The sequence below is a fragment of the Leptopilina heterotoma genome, unplaced genomic scaffold, assembly GCF_015476425.1.
Source record: "Leptopilina heterotoma isolate Lh14 unplaced genomic scaffold, ASM1547642v1 Lhet_14, whole genome shotgun sequence".
Classification (NCBI taxonomy): Eukaryota; Metazoa; Arthropoda; class Insecta; order Hymenoptera; family Figitidae; genus Leptopilina; species Leptopilina heterotoma.
Window position 1 is genome coordinate 2,244,196 of NW_025110859.1, and position 21,416 is coordinate 2,265,611.

The window sequence follows — 21,416 nt, forward strand, 5'->3', positions numbered from 1 at the left end:
TGATGAATATTGTTATTTATGAAAATAATTGAATTTTGAAAAGAATTTTATTAAAATACCTCAAAATAATTGAATTTTTTTGAGTAAATTTCTTATTTTTTATCGACATAATTGAATTCTTTCGAAAAATTATTTGTGTAAATAATAATTGAATTCTTCGAAAAATTCGTATTAAAATTGAAAAAAAATAATTGAATTATTTCAAAAAAATTTAATTTAAATTGTATTTAAAACAATTAATTTCTTTCGAATAATTTTATTAAATTTTTGAAAATAATTATTCAATTCTTCTAAAAAATATTTAAAAAACATTTTTTTAAATAATTGATTTTTTCGAGGAATTGAAATTAAGTTTTTAAGAATAATTACATTTTTTGAGCAATTTCTGTAAAATTGTATTAAAAATAATTGAAATCCTGCTATGAATTTTATTATTTATGAAAATAATTGAATTATTTCTAGGAATTTTATTATAATTCTCAAAAATAATTGAATTACAGAAAAGAATTTTATTATTTTTGAAAATAATTGAATTATTGCGGAAAAGTTTATTAAAATGTTTAAAAAGAATTGAATTTCTGTGAAAAATTTTATTATTTTTGAAAGTAATTTAATTCTTCATAAGAATTTTATGAACATTGTTTTAAATAATTAATTTTTTCGAAATATAATAAATATTATGAAAATTTTATTTGTTTAAATAATTGAATTCTGGTGGAAAACTTTATTTGTGAAAATAACTGAATTTTTCGATTATTAATTTAAAATAGTAATAAAAATAATTGAAATTCTTCGATGAGTTTTATTATTTATGAAAATAATTGAACTTTGGAGAAGAATTTTGTTATTTATAAAGATAATTGGGATTTTTACGAGAATTTCGTTTGGATAGTTTCTATTAGTTTTCGAAAGAAGAAAAAAATAACAAATTCAGTTTCAATATTCCTTTGTTAATAATTATAAATATAATTTCTTTATAGTGTATAATACAGAAAAATGTTTTGATCGTCAATGGTCAGGAGAGATGTAATAAGTCTTAAGTTTATCCACAAAGAGGATGCAACTTCACATAATTTTTTCTCCACTTTATGTTTTCGTATTACATTTACAATTTGCTTTTTGCAATTCAACATTTTCATTCTTATAAAAGTAATTTATTGAAGAAAAGAGAGCATCGTAAATGAATAAATAAAATTCTTATTTCTTAAAAACCACATTTTATTAAAAAAATGTTTAATTTATATTTTTACACTTTCATTAATTTATTAACTTTATAATTTAATATTCATTAATTTCATAATTTAATTTATTTATTCATTTTATAATTTAATTCTTTCACTCAAAAAACATAATTTAGACATTCAAATTTCTTGACAAAGAATATAATTCTAGTCCAGAAGCAACCGAAGCTCTCCTTTCTTCTTAAAGTAATAATTATTAAATTAAAAACAATCTCAAGTGTCGAAATTTCACACATACAATAAATAATTTATTACTTAAACATAATAGTATGTAACATTAAAAATCCGAAAATATGACGAATAGTAATTTTTTTTTAAAGTGTTTAACGAATAACACTGTGTTTTTTTTATTTTTTTTTCATAGTAAAAGAAAAACAAAATTCATAAAACCATTTTCTTCAGTATAGAAAATTGTCGTCAAGAGCCACAATCTAAATGCAATTTTTCATCATTTAAAATAGAATTTGCAAACATTATAATACATTAGCTTTAAAAATATTAAATATCAAAACCAAAAAAATTTTATAAATTCGTCCATTATTTTTTTTACAGTTACAGATTGATTTTCTTTTGTTACACTTTCTGAATTGTTAGAGCAGAGTTCTTAAATATATATGTTATTTACAGAATTTGTTGATTTTCTTTAATTTTCTTTTATACAGTTAATTATGACAAAGAGAAGAATCGAAATAGGAGGAGATAAAAATGTCGTATAACAAGAAAAAAAACATCGATTAATAACTGAAAAAATTAAAATTAGAAAAAAATTCCTATCTCAAAAACTGATAAATCTTCGAACTAATGAAATATTTTCTCCATTTTATAGAAAGACTAAAGTTTTTTTTCTTTAAGAAAGGAAGACTTGAATGTCGGAGTAATATGAAGATTACGACAAAAATCTCTTTCTCAATGTGTCTGATTTCGGGCACAATTCAAAAATATCTAAATTATCTTCAGTCGCAATCCGAATTGAAGTATATTTTCAATGGCTTTTCCCTTCGATGACTATAATAATTTGGAATTCCTGAACCATATGAAAGTAATCTTTCACTCTTCATAAATTCTGCAGTCTCTTCGGGATTTAATTTCTTTAAAGGCTCTTGCGAATTTCTGAAAAAATCAATTCAATTAACATTTAAATAATTGCTTTTCCAGGTCTCGAACTATGTCCGTAAATCCCGTAAGGGTCCGTAAATTTGCTTCAAGTCCGTAAAAGTAAGTTTTTTTAAAAAAAAGATCCGTAAAGTCTGTAATTTGATTGAAAAAGAACGAAAATTTCGTAAATAGGACGGTATAATTTGGATAATTTTAGAGAAATTACAAATGATTGCAGAAATTCAATTATTTTTAAAAGTAATAAAATTCTTCGCAGAAATTTAATTATGTTCAAAAATTAAAAAAAAATTCTCGTAAAAATTTCAATTCTCTTTAGAAATAATAAAATTCTTTTCCAAATTTCAATTATTTTCATAAATAATAAAATTTTTACAAGATTTAAATTATTTTCGTACATAATAAAATTCTTTTTAGGAACTCAATTATTTTCATAAATAATAAAACTTATTGCAGAATTTCAATTATTTTTAATACAATTTTAATCGAACTCCTCGAAAAAAAAGTAATTATTCTTAAAAATTTGATTAAAATTCAATTATTTTTAAAAGTAATAAATTTCTTCTTAGAAATTCCATTATTTTAAAAAATTCTAATAAATCGTTGGAAAAAATTCAATTATTTTCATAAATAATAAAATTATTTAATTAGGAATTTAATTATTTTAAAAAAAATTTAATAAAATTTCCCACAGACATTCAATTATTGCCAAATTTTTTAATAGAATTCTTTGTAAAATTTAATTATGTTTAAAAAATGTTCGCAATTCAATAATTTTCAATATCTACTATTTTCATAAAATTTAATTCTTTTCATGAACAATAAAAATTTTCTTCAATTCAATTATTTAAATTAGAATTTGCATAAAATTATTCAAAAGAAATGTATTATTTAAAAATGTTTATAAAATTCTTCGCAAGAATTAAATTATTTTTTATAAATATATTTTAAATTCTTTGATAAATAATAAAATTCGTTGCAGGAATTCAATTTATTAGCAGGATAAGAAAGAAGTAAATATTTTTGATGAAAATTAGGAAAAAGTCAGGAAAATAAAAAATATGGACTGGAATTTTTGTCAATTTTGTGAAGTGAATAAAACGAATTTTTTAAAAACAATGGATTTATAGAAAAATTTTAGTTAAAAAAACTAAAAAAAGTTTTAATTTTGGAGAAGTTACAAATTATTGCAGAAATTCAATTATTTTCATAAATCATAAAACTCATCGCAGAATTTCAATTATTTTTATAACAATTTTAATCGAATTTCTCGGAAAAATAAATAAATATTCTTAATATTTTTATTAAAAATCGTAGGAAGAATTTAATTATTTAAAAATTGTATTGATAACATTTTTTATTAGAGTTGAATTTTTAGAAACATTGAATTATTTAATAAACTATTTATTTTTGTATTTAAATAATTGAATTCTAATAGAATTTTCTAATAAAAATGGATTTAAAAATGAATTTCAGTTAAAATTTTAGATAATAATTGAATATTAAATGGAATATAGTGTGAATTTTTAGAAATAATTAAATTTTGAAATTAATTTTTTTGAAAATTGTCAGAGAACTTCTTCGAAAATTAATTGAATAAAAGAAGAATTTTAGTCAAACATTCTTGAAAATAATAATTGAATTGAAATGTTGAAAATAATTTTGAAGAAGAACAATATTCTTATAATTGAAAATACTAATTTTATCAGTTATCCATCTTTAATTATTATAAAACATGAAGGAATTTAATTTATAGTTTTAAGTAAAATGTTCTTTTATTTGACTCGGACTGATTATATTTTTGTCAGTAATTGGTCTTTTTCTAGAAATTTTAATATTTTTCCAGTACTTTTAAAAAATCCCCTGAAAATAATTTAAGAGTTAAAAAATTATTAATACCTGTACAAGATAACGATTCCAACATATAATTTAATTAAGGTCTTCTCGTTCTCTTGACTTTCCGTTCTCCAATTTACTTCGCTATCCAAATTAAGCCAGCTTCTACAATCACATGGAAAATCACCTTTCCCCAGTGCTATTTCGAGATTTTCTCTCGGTATATTTGATAAGGACGCAATCTGAAAATAAAGTATAAATTAATAAAGAATAGTATTTCCCTTAATTAAAATAAGAATAAAATGGAAAAAGAATAAAATAAAAAGAGAATAAAAAATAGTAATAAAAAATAAGACATAAGTAACATAAATAAAGAGTATACAGAAATAATAAGAAAATACCTTCTCCATCATATCAGAAAGATTATTTCTTTCAAACACAATCTCTTGACAGGATTGAAGTTCAAGTGTACTTCTCGACCAATATCGAACAAATAAAACAGTTTGATTAACCGAAAAAACAGTCTCATCTTCCTGTAATTCTTGAATGACAATTTCATTTTCCTTATTAAGAAAAACACTTCCCATTTGCATATCATTAAACAGTATGTCCGACATAAATGTATTCAATTTCTCCCTGAACCTGAGCCTATTCATTGGAATATCAACATTACATTTCCGTTTTACTTGATCAATCATTATTTTCTTTACTTGAGCAACTGTCATGTCTTGAGAAGTAGTGTAGGTCATTAAATATCTATGCGGCTCATGTGTCGACGTTAGACTTAATACATAAAATTTCAATTTTATTTCATTCTTTCGAAGTGCACCATCTAATACAATGGAAAATCTTTGGCCATTGCTATAAACACCAAGTTTATTATTTAAACCAATAGCTTCCGCTTCTGAAGAATCTGAATTTTGTTGTGTACAAACATTGAACGAATCAACCGGAACTCCAACAATTTTCTCCAATTTTTTCTTTAATGTCTTAATTGTTGTTCTATAGTCCGCGTATACTTTCAACACTACAACAGTAAAAACAAAAATATAAATTTTCTTCTTACAATTGTAATAATTAATATACTTAATTAATTATAATGTAAAACTTATTATTCAATTTATACTGATTTAAAAAATAAAACTTACGACTATTATTTCCTTCTGAAGAATCGAAAGTACTCTTGAAATAATAATTAGGTTCATCATTGGTTTGTGAATACTTTTGACAGAGTTTATCATAAACTGAATCAATATCGTAGAATGAATTATTTTTTACAGAACTGTTGTCCACTAGTGTTTTTTCACTATCGCTTAGACTACTATCTTCACTGGCACTTTCTAAACCCTGACATTTCACATTAGTTTCATTTGAATTATGAATTGAACATTTTTCTTTTAAACCATCAACAACGTCTAAACTCTCAAATGGAATTTCCGATTCACTTTTCCCTGTTGTTTGATCAATTGAATTCTTTTCATTTGAATCTGTACAATTTTCCTGTGATGGAGATGATTCCTTATCAACAGATTCGACCAAATCGGAATTCAATGAATCTATCGGTTCATTGGAGATTGTTTCCTCTTTAGTTTCCAAAGCAAGGTTCTGCAATTCCTCCGTATAATCTAAATTTTTAAATAAATCATTAAAATCCTAATGGAAATCTTTATTATAAATGCAATTATGAAGATTAAAATTTTAAAAAAAATAATTATTCATTTAAATCTTTAAATTTAAATTCTTTTAATAATTTTTCTTTTTAAATTAATGTATTGAAAATTATTGAATGTTTGCGAAAAATTTTATCAAACAATTTAAAAATAATTCAATTGCATCAAATAATTTTATCAAAATTTTTGAAAATAATTGAATTCTTTCAAGAAATTTTATTTCAATTTTGAATTTTTTTTAATAATTCACTTATTAAATACACAATTAATTATTATTGTTTATATTTTCAAACATTTTAATATACTTCGTCACAAGAATAATAATATTTTTTGCAAAAATCCAATTATTTTTAATATAATTTTAATAAAATTTCATGAAAGAATTCAATTTCTTTTTTAATTTTTAATAATATATTTTTTGAAAAAATTGTATTATTTTCTACAATTATTATAATCCTTTGAAACAGTCCATTTTTTTAAAATTTATAATACAATTTTTCGAAAGAATCAAATTATTTTCTAAAGTTTTAATAAATATTTGGAAACAATTTAATAATTTTTATAAATAATAAAATTCTTCTGAGAAATTCAATTACTTTCAATACAATTTTAATAAACTTTAATAATCAAACATTTGGTTAATAAATATTAAGACACGATTATTTTAAAATGTTCAAAAGAATTCTTTGTTTAATTCTATTATTTTTAAAATTTTCAATTAAAATATTCAAAAAATTATATTACTTTCAAAAAAACTTAAAGAAATTCTTCAAAAGAATTTAATTATTTACAGAAATTCTTATAAATAAAAAAAAATAATTAACTTTATTAAAGTCTGTGGTTTTTCATTCTGTCCGTTCGCAGTATGAAGTTAGTTGTTAGTTATCATTTGCGAATTATTATCATGATTTTTTTGTTTGTTTATATTTTTCGTGATGTTTTGACATTTCCGATGTTATGTTATGCGGTAGTGCGGGTGTTTTTAAAAAACGTTAAATTGTGACAAGAATTATTGTGTTTGAAAAATCGTGGAAAAATATCTGGTATCAGGCGAGAGGTTACCGTTTTCAGTGGAAAAAAAACTGTAGATTGGTAAATTCTAATTATTAATTAAAATTTTCTTCTTAATTAAATCATTTATATTATTTCATTTTATTTTGTTAAATAAAAATCTCAAAATAACTTAAAAACAAATTTTATTCGTATATCTTATTATTATTATTATTATTATTTTTTTTTTATTTATAATTATAATTGATAATATTTATTGTATTTTGATTTATTATTATTATTGAAAATTTTATGCATTTTTAAAATCTAAAAAAACTGAAATATCGAATTGTCAATAAAAGTTGTATTATTTTCAATTTTCAACGATTATTAATTTTAATTAAAAAATTCAATTTTCCTGAATCAATAAAAAATATCGTTCTAAATTTTATTACATTGGTCGTTTTCGTAAATTACTGTTCAATAATATTAATTATTCAAAATAATTAATTTTTTAATATTTAATTTTTCAAAAATTTAATTAATCTTCAATTATTAACTTATACAGTGCAGGATCTAGAGTCTAAATTTTTTGGGAAGAGCGATCCCTTTAGTGTGTGCTTTTTTTGATTGCTATTATGAGTGATAATAGCTCCTGGTTCTTTTATGTTTAAAAAATTGTTCGAAATAATTAATTTTTCAAAAATGAAAAAAAAAATTCAATTGTTTCAAATTTTAATTAATTTTAAAAAAATGATTTTACACAAAAAATTTATTTATTTTTAAAAATAATTGCAATTCAAAATCTATTTGAATTTAGTATTTTAATAAATTACTTTTTTTATTATGTTAAAAATAAATTGTTTTTTAAATATTTTATTAATTTTTTACAATATTTGAATTTTAAATAATTCAAAAGTCAATTATTAATTATTCAAAAATAAATCAAACAATTTTAATTAATTCAAAAATAAATTATTCTGTTTTTAATAAAAATTTAATTATTTTGAAATCATTGAAAAATGTAATTGTTCAAAATAATAATTAATTATTCAAATATCAAAAATACAATTAATTCAAAATTAAATTATTTCATTTTAAATAAAAAATTGAAATTAATTTATTGGCACTTACGTAAAAAATAAACGTATTTCTGTGTGTGTTTGTGTGTAGAATTAACTTATAAGTGCTTTCTTTTGCAAGAATTAAACTTATCGTTATCTTCTGTTCAAATAAAATATAAAATGTTAACGTTTTTTTTAACACAATATTATAGAAAATAGATTTTCTAAAAAGAAAAAAAAATAATGAACTTAAAAAAAATACTTTAGGCACCGCCTTTCATTTCAACTATTTAAATACTATCAAGTCTTTTAAAGACTATATAAAGTCTTCAAATCATGAAAAATACATAATAAAAAATTGAATTATTCCGAAATAAAATTCAAAAATCAACAAAACAATCAATTTACAATTAGGGCCATTTGGGGTAATTGTAAACAAGGGATAAATGTAAACAATAGATGTTTCAACTAAATTTACAAATTTAAAAATTAGTTTTAAAAACTTGAAAAAAATTGTTCATAAATTTAAATTACTTTAAAAATATCCAATTAAAATTATTAAAGAAACACAATTATTAAACAAAAAATAAAAAATAATTCTTCAGAAAAATTTAATTAGGGTTTCCAAAATTGATTTAATGATTTTTAGCGAAAATTGAATTATTTTCATAAATAATGACATTTTTTGAAGAAATTCAATGATTCTCAAATTTTTTGCAAGAATTTAAATGAAATTCAATATATTAATTTTAATTAAAGAGGCATTTCACGTCAGAAATATCACGATTTGCAAAGGGTATGCCGATTTTCGCAAAAGTTTGTGGGATTATAGTTCTATATAAGAGACTTCTTTCCCCCAAATTTTTTCAAAAAAAATTCAAAATTGTTGAAGATACGCCATTTTGAATTTTAATATTAATTTTATAAAATTTTGAATATCTCGGAATATTGTTTATGGATTTTTATGAAATTTACACATTTTTCAGGTAAAAGTATGTACTTTAAAATGCAAATAAAGTTAATAAAAAAAAAATTAATTTTTAAATAAAAAATTAAAAAAAATTTTTTAAAACAATTTTTTGTTTATTTACTCCTCTCTGAGAAAAATGTTATTAACATATTTGGATTCCTTATGAATTCACCTTTAATTTCATAAAAAAAAATTGATGGAGACTCAACTGGTTCCAGAGATATTGAATTTTTTGTAAAAAAATAGTCATAGTTACAGCAGCAATGCACGACTGCGGTAACGTACTACGCGACTTGTGCAGTATGGTGCTATGGCGCGGCGACGCTTTTTTTTACAAAAAATTCAATATCTCCGGAACCAGTTGAGTCTCCATCAATTTTTTTTTATGAAATTAAAGGTGAATTCATAAGGAATCCAAATATGTTAATAACATTTTTCTCAGAGAGGAGTAAATAAACAAAAAATTGTTTAAAAAAATTTTTTTTAATTTTTTTATTTAAAAATTAATTTTTTTTTATTAACTTTATTTGCATTTTAAAGTACATACTTTTACCTGAAAAATGTGTAAATTTCATAAAAATCCATAAACAATATTCCGAGATATTCAAAATTTTATAAAATTAATATTAAAATTCAAAATGGCGTATCTTCAACAATTTTGAATTTTTTTTGAAAAAATTTAGGGGAAAGAAGTCTCTTATATAGAACTATAATCCCACGAAGTTTTGCGAAAATCGGCATACCCTTTGCAAATCGTGATATTTCTGACGTGAAATGCCTCTAAAATTAAAAATATTGAAACATAAAATTATTAAAGAAGATAGGAAACAAAAAAGTAAATTACAACTAAATCAAAGAAGATAGAAGAAGAAGATATTAATATAGAGAGAAGATATAAAGATAGAAGATGTTAATTGAATAATTTTATATTTCTAAAAAAAATGTATTTTTCATTCTTTCCAGCATTTCCATTTTTTAAATTTATTTAAAACATTATAACGTCATAATAATAATTAAAATACCCTTAAAAATAATAATAATCATTTTAAAGAATTGCTATTTTAATAGAAAAAATATATTTATATATATATTAAAACATAAAATTATTAAAATATTAAACAAAAAAAAAATATAAACTGCGAACAGATATTTTCAATTAATAAATAAAAATTTTAATTTATTTATATAAAAAAAGAAAATGCAAAAATATATTAATTAATAGAAGATGAAATAATTTCTTTAATGGCATTTGAACCATAATGACGTCACAATTTGTTCACAGCATTTGCTAAAAAATTGTGACATCATAATGGTTCAAATTCGCTGAAAAAATAAAGTTTTAATTATTTAAAATAAAACGTTGAAAAAAAAATGCACGCGCGCTCGCGCGCGTCAGTTTTTGCTAGTTGAATTTATTAAAATTGGAGAATTTTAATCTGTTCGCAGTTTGAAGTTAGTTGTTGTTTGCTTTTTTGTTTCCTAAACGTTTTAATCATTTTTCTATTCAAATACTTTCAATTTTAAAATTAATCTATTAAAAAGTTTTTGTAAATAATTAAATTCTTTTGAAGAATTACTTTTTTGTGTATTTTTTTCAAATAATGTAGTTTTTTAAATAATTTTAAATCAATCTTTTGAAAATAATTGAATTAAACAAAGAATTTTTTCAACTTTTTATAATAATCGTGACTGTTAAAAATTATAATGAAATATTTGATTTTTGAAGTTTATTAAAATTGTATTGAAAATAATTGAATTCCACAGGAGAATTTTATTATTTATAAAAAGTAATTTAATTTTTGCTATTAATTTTACTTCGAAAGGATTTCTTGACAAGAATATGTATCAAATTTTTGAAAATAATTGAAATCCTTCGAAGAATTTTTCTATTAATGAAAATAATGGAAATCTTCCAAAGAATTTTATTTTTTATGAAGACAATTGAATTTATAGAAAGAATTTTATTAAAATTTTTGAAAATAATTCCAATCCTTAGAAGAATTTTATTATTTAAGAAAATAATTAAAATCTTCAAAAGAATTTATTTTTTATGAAGATAATTGAATTTTTAAGAACTTTATTTAAATTTTTGAAAATAATTAAAATCCTCTAAAGAATTTTATTTTTTATGAAGATAATTGAATTTTTAAGAAGAATTTTATTTAAATTTTTTGAAAATAATTGAAATCCTTAGAAGAATTTTATTATTTAAGAAAATAATTGAAATCTTTAAAAGAATTTTTCTTTTTATGAAGTTAATTGAATTTTTAAGAAGAATTTTATTAAAATTTTTGAAAATAATTGAAATCCTCAGAAGAATTTTATTATTTAAGAAAATAATTGAAATCTTCAAAAGAATTTTTCTTTTTATGAACATAATTGAATTTTTAGGAAGAATTTTTTTAAATTTTGGAAAATAATTGAAATCCTTTGAAAAATGTTGTTATTTATGAAAATTATTGAAATTTTGCTAAGATTTTAATTAAGATTTTTGAAAAATAATATAATGAAAATTTTAATTCTTTGGAGGAATTTAATTGATATTGTATTGAATATAATTGAATTTTTAAAACGAATTTTATCAAAATTTTTTAAATAAATTGAATTCTTTTGGAAAATCTTATAACGGTTAAAAAAAAATTATTCCTTTCGTGAAATTGTATTAATAATTGAATTTTTGCAAAGATTTTACTATTTTAAAAAATAATTGAATTGTTTCGAAGAATTTATTGAAATTTTGTTGAAAATAAAAAATCTTGTAATTTGCATAATAATAATAAATTGAATATCACGTTCCGCGCGCTAGCCCGCGGAACATAATTGTTAGTACTTATTTAAATAATTTAAGAAAAATGTAAAAATGAAAAACCTTTGTCAATGTCTGGTAATTGGATATGCAGCCACATTACTCTTTGAAAATTGTCAATAAGATCAAGAATTTTAGTTGAACCCGATTCTTCAGATTCAATCGGAGTTGTGACGAATATTTTATAAGAACCTTCTAATTTATAACTCTGTAATACTTTCTCATCGTCAAATAAATGATAGCCACTTCTTAAATGATCTCTTTTATAGACATTCATATTTTGTGGTTCGATATTTATAATTTTCGACAGTTGTTGTTTAAATTCCGCTCCACTTTGACAATTATGACCTCTAACACTAAATGGTCCTTCAATAAAATCCTCATTAATTGGATCTATAACGCACACTTGTAACGGGATACCTAAAAAATCATGTCAATTGATTAATTGAACAATTTTACATATTTTTAAAAAGTATTAAAATTCAAATTACCATTTGGTTTATATGTTTCAAATTCTTGATCCTTCTCACGAATTTCAAGGAGCAATACCGGATCTTCAGTGTAATTTTTAAAAATTTCACCAATTAAAGCGTTCTCCTTGCCCTTGTACGTTTGTTTAATTATATTTTCTCTTGAATCGTAAAAAACAAGTCGACACTGATCAAGATCAACATCTCCATAGAGACTAAATTTTTCATAAGCCTTCTCCTTTAATTCAGCAAATGTTGCATACTGTCCTAAACGTATCCATTTCATCATTAATTTCTTCGCTTTTGGATGATTGCAATAAACTTCAATTTTACAAAACAATTCAATGCGAACTTGACAATTTTTATCAGCATCCTCAGATTCCTTCATTTTTTCCAATAATAATTTAATGTGCTCGGGAAAATCCTTCTCTTGCATTGGTACATCATTTTTAGTTGGATCTATTTGTCGATACATGAGCATATAGGCATTTGTACTACTTGAATATGCTTTCGTTGGCCCACCACCATAAACACGTTCAATATGACTGTCCGTTATCTACAACATTTTTTTTACAATTTTTAATAAATCAAATCAATCAACAAGTTTAATTTTTACAACAAATTTTTAGATATTTTTAGATTTTAACAATGTTTTTTTAAATTAAAAATAAAATTTTCAATTCAAATGAAATGGAATTCATGAAAATTCGATTGTTCCGAATAAAAAAACAAATTCCTACTGTATTGACAGTTGTGTCATTGAAGCACAGCCATTGATTGGTCGTAAAATCTTTAATATACGCATAATAATGACCACCACTAGCACCTCCATTGTGAATCATAATTGAAAAAAGATCATAAATATATGGACTATCATCTTTTGGACATTTTTCAATATTCTTTCCAGTTTCATGGGAATTTGCAACACCATTTGTCGTGGCAATTCCATTACTCATATCTATTCCTGTCGATAAGAAATGAAATTCGTCTTTTAATTCTTTATTTTCAAAATAATAATAAATTTACGTAATAAAATATTTATTTTTCAGGAAATTGATGTTATTTTTCGTTTCGACTTACGTAGAATTTTTTTAATAAAAAATTTAAAAGAAAAGAATTAAAAATTAATTAATTTAATTAATTAAAAATTAAAAAGAATTGCCTATGAAAAAATAAAATAAATATCAAAGTAATAATTTAATTATCTATTAATAAAGTATTGTAAAATAATAAATACCCTCGTCATTTTCTTGATCATGCGCCACATTATTACAAGGTGGACAATCATCTTCTACAGTTCCACTGTCTGTCGTCGAGGTATCATCAAATTTAACACTCATTCCAGCATCTTCTTCTAAACAAGGAGATTCTTTACTCACTGCCTTCTCAATAAACGAATTTAAATCAATATAATACGGAAAAGTAACTCTGAAAGTAAAATTTTTATTTAAAAAAAAATTTAATAACATAAAATAAAATTTTTTGTTTTATAAAGAAAATTGTTAAAAATAAAAAATATTGCAAACAATAAAACATATTGCAGAAACTAAATATTCAGAGTTGCCACGCTTTTGCTCATTTCAAATTCCCTGAATTTTTCCAGGTTTTTAAAACTACATTTATATTTTACAAAATTTTTAATTAAAACCTTTTTGAAATTAAACAACTTATAAAAAAATTGTTATAAAACATAAAGAAATCGATCACTCCGAGTCTTCGACTCAGAGCAATCGATTTCTTTATGTTTTATAATAATTAAAAATTACTTTCATCATTTCAATTCAATTATTGTTTTCCAGAATTTTTAACTAAAATTCTTCTTTATAAAGTTTAAATTAATTATTATTAATAATTTTTGAAACATTTCTTTGAACATTTTCAAATCCTTTTGTTTACAATTCAATTTTACGAAATTTCATCGATTATTCGGAAATTCTTCAATCAAATATATATTAGAAAATAAAAACTTCAAATAACTTAAAAAAAATTCAATTGAACTTTTACAAAAAAATTAAATCTACACAATTTTAAGTTAAAAGTATATAAATAATTCAAACATTCAAAGATTATAATTTGAAACCTTTTCAAAACTCAATTATTATCTAAAGTTTTAACTGAAATTCATATTTGAATCAATTATTATTAGAAAATTCTACGGCAATTCAATTATTTAAATACAAAAAAAAAAAAATATTTATTGAAGAATTGAATGTTTTTTAAAATTGAACTCTCATTTAAAGAATTTTATCAACAAATTTTTAAATAGGTAAAATTAAAATTCTTTTGAAGAATTTCAATAAAATTTTTAAGAATAATTTCATTTTTCGAGAAATTAGATTAAAATTGTATTAAAAATAATTGAATCTCTGTAAAAAAATTTCATTGAATTGAGAAAAGTTTTTGAAAATAATTGAAATTTTGACGAGAATTTTATTAAAATTTTTGAAAATAATTGAAATATTGCCAAGATTATTATTAAAATTTTTAAAAAATAATTGAATTTTGAAGAAAAATTTTAATATTTATAAAAATAATTGAAATTTTGACAATAAATTTTTTAAACTTTGAATCATATTGAATTTCTGCGAAGAATTTTATTACTTTTGAAAATAATTGAATTCTTGAGACGAATTTTTTAATATTTCTTTTTAAATACCTAATTATTTTTAATACAAAAATAAATAATTTATTTAATAATTGAATGTTTCTCAAAATTGAATTCTCATAAAGAATTTTATGAACAAATTTTTAAATAATTAAATTCTTTTGACGAATTTTAATAAAATTTTAAGAATAATTACATTTTTCGATGAATTCGATTAAAATTGTATCAAAAATAATTGAAATTCTGCAATGAGTTTTATTATTTATGAAAATAATAATTGAATCCCTGTAAAAAATTCTATTACATATTTATAAAAATAATTGAATCTCTGTAAAAATAAATTGAATATTTTTGATAATAATGGAATTATTGCAAAGAAATTGATAAAAAATTTGTAAATAATTGAATTGCTAAGAAATATTTGTTATTTATAAAAATAATAAAAGGTTTGCTTAGAATTTTATTAAAAAATTTTTAAAATAATTCATTTCTTATGGAAAATTTTATTAAAATAGTAGATATTGAAAATCATTGAATAGAGGAGAATTTAAAAAAAAATTGAATGTATTAAAATTTTTGAAAATAATTGAATTTTGGAGAAAAATTTTAATATTTATAAAGATAATTGAAATTTTGACGATAATTTTTTAAAACTTTTGACCAAAAAACTTTCTGCAAAAAATTTTATTACTTTTGAAAATAATTGAATTCTTGTGATGAATTTTTTAATAATATTTCCTTTTAAATACCTAATTGAATTCTTTTGTGAAATTTTATTGAAATAGTAGATATTGAAAATAATTGAATTTTGATAAATTATATAGAAATTAATGAAATTTCTACAAAGAGTTTTATTAAAATTATTTTGAAAAAAATTGAAGTGTTAAAAAAAATGTCATTAATATTTTTGAAAATAATTTAATTCTTTCAAGAAATTTAATAAAAAATGTATGACAATAATAATTAAATTATAATAAATAAATTGTAGGAAGGCTTTTTAAAATAATTGAGTTTCTTTGATGAATTTTAATAAAATTTTTAAGAATAATGACATTTTTCATTAAAATTGTATTAAAAATAATTGAAATTCTGCGATGAGTTTTATTATTTATGAAAATAATTGTAAATCTATAAAGTTTCTTATTATTTATGAAAATAATTGAATTATTGCGAAGAAAAATTGTAAAGGGTAACTCTTTTAAAATTGAATTAAGATATTTAAATTAAGAAAATTAAATTAAAGAAAAATTAGATTTCAAGAATAAGCACAATAATTTTAGAAAACAATAACTTTCCAGGATTCCAATCAAAATTCCCTGACTTTTTCAGGTTTTTTTCAAGGTTTATAAAATTCCCTGACATTTCCAGATTTTCCAGGTTTCCAGGTTGCGTGGCAACCCTGATATTTACAAAAGTAAAAATTGTAAGAAAAAAATTAACAAATATTTCAAAATATAAAAAAATTGTAAGTAAAAATAATGTTCTAAACTATAGATTACAAAAAAAAAAACGTAACTCACCTGTCGTTAAGTTTCACTCTAAAAAGTGTTTTGTAATCGAAATCAAATCTTTTTAAATGCAATGTTAATATGTAAGGAAACTTTGTGAACTTAAGACCTTTATGTGCATCGCATTTTTTATTACACTTTTCGCAATGATATTGATTGTTTCCATCTAATGTTTCATATTTTACAAAAGCCGTTAGTGCTTCCTCCTAAAATTTCAATATAATATAATAGTAATCGATTAAATTATCAGCTTTATATACATATTGATTAAATGTCATTTTCCAAAAACTTATTCTAAAAAAAAAGAGAATTTTACTAAGAAAGAGCAAAAAAAATTATTATTAATTATTATTTGAAAAATTGTCTTCTCTAAATTTATGTTCCAAATCAATATTTCTTTCCATAATTTATTCCATTTATTGTAGTTAAAAAGCAATATAAATACGAACCACGCTCTCATACGCAGTTGTACTATCAAATGACCTCAGTGGTAATGGGATGTCAAGAAAAGTGTCCTCTCTCGTCTTTTCTGTTTTACACTCGAGACACTTTACATAGTCTATCATTTTTCCTATAAAATAGAAAAAGTAAAATAAAAAAAATCTTTTTACTAATTAATTTTAATTCCTTATTAATAAATTAAGATCATTTTAAATTGAAATATCATTTTTCTTGCAAAACAAAAAAAAAATAATTTAAAAATTCTTTTTACTAAGATATTATAACTAATTACTTTTGATTACTACTTACTGAATTAAATATAGTAATTAATTTTTAATTACTAAATTAAATATAGTAATTAATTACTAATTACTAAATTAAATACTTTTTTAACAATTTCTCTTTTTGAATGTTTTCAATTTTAAAATTAACGTATTGAAAATCATTGAATTCTTGCAAAGAATTTTATCAAAAAATTTCAGCATGTAATTGAATTCTTGCGAAGAATTTTATTAAAAATTTTCAAAATCCTAATTAAATTCTTTTGAAGAATTTATTTGAATTTTTTTTTAATCTTGTTTCTTAATAATTGAAGTTAAACATTTAATTATTCGATTTCATTAAAATTTTTAGAAAACAATTAAATTCTTCTCAGAATTTTATTACAGTTTTCTAAAATAATTTAATTCATTAAAGGAATTTTATTAAAATATATAGAAAATAATTAAATTATTTCGAAGAATAGTTTTTTTTTAGAACAAATGTAGTCTTTGAATAATTTTATTTGAAAATTTCAAAATTAATTGAATTAAACAAAGAATTTTTTCAACTTCTTAAAATAATTATTTCTGTTAATAATTACAAATTAAAAAATTGATTATTATTTTAGTTTAAAAAAATAATTGAATTTGTTCGTAGAATTTATTAAAATTTTAAGAAAATAATTGAATTCTTTCGTGTTTTTTTAAAAATTAATAAAAATTGAATTGTTTCAATGGAATATAAAATTTTTAGAAAATAATAGAATTTTTTCCAAAAATATTATTAAAAAATAAAACAGAAATTGAATTCTTTCATGAAATTTTATTAAAATTATATTAAAAATAATTGAATTCTTCCGAAAAATATTATTTATGAAAATAATTGAATTCTTGTGAAGAATTATATTAAAATTTTTGAATTGTCCGAATGTTTTCGTTTATTTTCCTTCATCTATAAATAATAATTAATTATGTACTTAATAAGAGAATTTTTAAAATTTTGTTTATGAAATTATTCAAAAATTTATATTTGGAAATAAAAAATTATATAAGTTTTATAATAATAATAAATTGAATATCACGTTTGAATATAACATTTACTAGTTAATTAATAATTACTAATTGAATACCAAACAATATTAATAACCAATTTGTAATATATATAATAATTTTGCTAATATCTCACCCTCATAAAGTCGATTGATAAGATTAGAGTGTTCTGTATTTTTGAATTTTTTTTCTAAGGCATCAAACATAACTCGACAGAGTTCTTGAATGTCGTGTTGCTGCCAAGCTTCCGAGGAATCCCAACCAAAACTTTTCGTTAATGATGTTGTTTCAACAGCTGGTTTCGTTGAGGTCTATAATAACAACAGAAAACAAAAGCAATTTTTCTTCAAAATTAATTTACAATAAATATTAGTCATAAATAAAGAATAAAAAAGTGTGGGAAAAATTTTTAAATTTACCTGTAAACTGAGAAACAATTTTTGTAACTGATATGGTATACTGGTAGACTGATCTTTATCGGAACCATCAGAATATTCCCAATTGTATAAAGCATTTCTAAATTCTGGAGTCATGTACAATGCTTGCAGTAAACTATTTAAATAGCAAGTCATTGCTTGATTCACTAAACCCACATAGTCTAGGACAAAAAGAAAATATTTAGATAAATATATTATCTAAATAAATAAAAGTAATTGGAAAAATAAAATTTTTTAAAAAATAATAAAAATACAAATTACAAAATTTTTAGTAAATTTAAATTTTAAAAAAGTTTCAAATATAAAAAACTTAATTTTTTTTTCAAAATGCATTACTCAGTTTTGAATTAAAAATAGATTACTCACTCTTTGTTGGTTGACTGTTAACAAACTCGACTGATCGACTTATACTAGGAGTAGGAGTAGGTTTGTAACAATTGTCAAGTTCTTTTCCATTTGAATCCTTTTTAAATGCGATACATATGTCTTCCCAAATATTTTGAATTGTCGCTTTTGGTATATCATTTATTTCTATTGTAATTTCCTCAGTCGATTGTTTCAAACAATTAGGAAATAATTCAATTAATGTCCTAGTAATATAATTGTCCTTCATCAAGTTAGTCTATTTTGTAGAAGAAGAAAAAAACAATTCTCTGATTAGATATGCACAGAAATGAAAAACTCTTCACAGAATTCAAAATTTAATACCACAATAATTAGTGAGAATTTTTTAAATCTACCCACCTCATTGTAGTGAATTTCAAAGGTAAATGGTTCACATTTACGAAGTCTTGAAATTATAAAATGGAGTCCCAAAATGGACGTAGACGTTGGAAGTGTAAAAGTGCAAAATACAGATTTTTCCTCTCCAACGCAGACCACGCATTTCAATTTAACTTCATTTGCCACACACACCATTTTTCTGTAATAAATAAATTAGAATTAATCAGTTTTTAATTAATAATAAAAGTATATTTTCTTATGTAATTTTCAATTTCAAAATTTGAAATTAAAAACAAAAATTCTTACATTTCCCTGAAAGAACAAAATTTCTGATTGAAGTGTGTTAAAACTCAACGAACTCGCGTGAATCTCTTGAAATCGTTCTATCTAAAGATAGCTTTTTAAACATTATGTATTGAAGATAAGCATGTTTGTATCGTTGTCAAAATGATGATCATTTCTCTGATTTACTTTTTAAACTGACAATCAATCATGACTGATCAACAAATAAAATTTGGAATAATGAATTTTCGAACCAAAATTTATTTGGTCATAATTAATTAGAAGAAAAAATGAAGTAAAAATCCACGAACCGGAGCTGGATGCTCCTTAATACGACACGGCACTACACGAAAAGAAAGACTTGTGGAGCCTATGGTTATATTTAGACAGTCTAAACCAAGACTTGGAAAATCTCTCTCCTCACCTCTTCTCTATAATTCTTCTTCGGCTTTGCGACGAAATTTCGGTGACGTAATTAGTGAAAATGGAAAAATTTCCCAACAGAATAAACAGAGAATGAAAAAAGAAAGAAAGTGAGAGGGAGATGAAAATATATACTCAATAAACAATTTTACTCTTCATTCTCCTAGGAAATTTTGCAGAAATGAAAATTAAATAAGTAAACATAAATAAAGTTTCTTGTCAAGAGTTTTTACAGTTCCACGCAGGTCTGAAAGTTTCATACAACTTTAGCAGGTGCAAATGAAAGTATTTAGAAAACAAACTCTATGAATCATTTAGAACTAAAATTAGTGACTAAATGATATAAAGAAATCAGTTCAATAATAGAACAACGAAAGATATTAATAACTTTTCTCAGTCTTAATTATAAACCGCACTATTAAGTAATAACGATAATAATCGCTTTTAATTCAACGATATTTAATAAGAATTCCATTAGGAAATAAATAAAATAAATTAAATTCTAACTCAAATTTCCAAACTTAAAACTAAATAAATAATTTAAATTTAGAATTTTAATTCTAAAACAAAAGTTAAGAAAAAAGTACTTTTAAAAATAAAAGTACAAAATACATTTATTATCAATGTTTTAGTAATAAAAAATGACTCACCTGCAATAATTTTAAATCCACTGCGGAATAATATTTTAAAAGGCAATTTCTTAAAAACCTGCAAAAAAATGTCTCATTAATCCCAAGAATAAAAAATTTGAATATTATTTAACACCAAAGAAAATTATATAAGGACAATTGTTTTGTTTAAACTTGTAATTTAAATATAAACACTATTTTATAAAAATGTCTTCTCTCATTTGACATTATATGTTAAAATTCAAACAACTTCTTAATGTAATCGAAATACCTATTGTTTTCAAATATTAATTAAAAATATTGACAAAAAAAAAATGAATAAAGTCAACAAAAAGCGTTTTACAATAATGAAAACAATTGAATACCCCGATGCAAGAACTAAACATAAGCTTTTTGAATTTAAATTCCCAATGTCTGGTTCTTGCATCAAGGAATTGAATTCTAAAAAAAATTGAGTGATACATAACGGTAATGATTTCGACTTACAATTTGAAGCACGGCAAGATTTACAGATACAATTAAATGATAAGCAATCACATAAGGAGTTTTCTCTTCTTTTTTTTACTAATTTTTGTGACACATGTGTAACAACGGCTTTACGCCATGTTTTGTCTGCATTTCACACCAAAAAAAAAAACAGATTCCTGTAATTCTATAAATTAGTGCAACAAAAGCCTTTACACAACTAATTGCAGAAAAAACAAACAGTATTTTCACTTGAAACTGATAAAATATATAACACTCTATGTGTTAATAATTACCTCGCCTATTAATGATTAAAACAAAATTTATTTACACCAATAATAGGTACGTAAACTCAATAACATATAATATGCTGTCCTTCCGGTTTGGACAACTTTTTGAAAAGTGGTGTGTCTTCTATAAGAATGTTTTAAGT

The 21,416-nt window shown here is 21.4% G+C and overlaps 1 protein-coding gene across 4 annotated transcripts; it reads right to left on the reverse strand.

Annotated features, from left to right (window-relative positions):
• Positions 1–929: 929 nt before the first annotated feature.
• On the reverse strand, positions 930–21,346 carry LOC122498020 (ubiquitin carboxyl-terminal hydrolase 47-like). 4 transcript variants are annotated; one of them, XM_043605511.1, is made up of 17 exons: positions 21,280–21,296; positions 21,005–21,130; positions 20,540–20,597; positions 19,206–19,383; positions 18,828–19,083; positions 18,444–18,622; positions 18,161–18,335; positions 16,723–16,844; positions 16,286–16,479; positions 13,398–13,588; positions 12,901–13,124; positions 12,182–12,716; positions 11,754–12,110; positions 5,339–5,815; positions 4,592–5,217; positions 4,254–4,432; positions 930–2,351 (listed from the first exon to the last, which is right to left on the reverse strand). In XM_043605511.1, exons 4-17 carry the CDS (start codon positions 19,377–19,379, stop codon positions 2,195–2,197), a joined length of 3,846 nt encoding a protein of 1,281 aa, XP_043461446.1. In that variant the 5' UTR covers positions 19,380–19,383; positions 20,540–20,597; positions 21,005–21,130; positions 21,280–21,296; the 3' UTR covers positions 930–2,194. The 4 variants fall into 4 exon arrangements, with proteins under 4 accessions (XP_043461446.1, XP_043461444.1, XP_043461447.1 ...); XM_043605509.1 differs by having other exon boundaries at positions 21,005–21,346; XM_043605512.1 differs by lacking the exon at positions 21,005–21,130 and having other exon boundaries at positions 21,285–21,302.
• Positions 21,347–21,416: the final 70 nt, after the last annotated feature.

Bases quoted from the DNA above. Each gene is read 5' to 3' on its own strand.
- LOC122498020 (XM_043605509.1), bottom strand. From the start codon at position 19,379: ATGGTGTGTGTGGCAAATGAAGTTAAATTGAAATGCGTGGTCTGCGTT. The intron at 19,084-19,205 runs GTGGGTAGATTT...TCTACAAAATAG, and splicing joins TTGAAATTCACTACAATGAG to ACTAACTTGATGAAGGACAA. The intron at 16,480-16,722 runs GTTCGTATTTAT...TTGAAATTTTAG, and splicing joins CAACTGCGTATGAGAGCGTG to GAGGAAGCACTAACGGCTTT.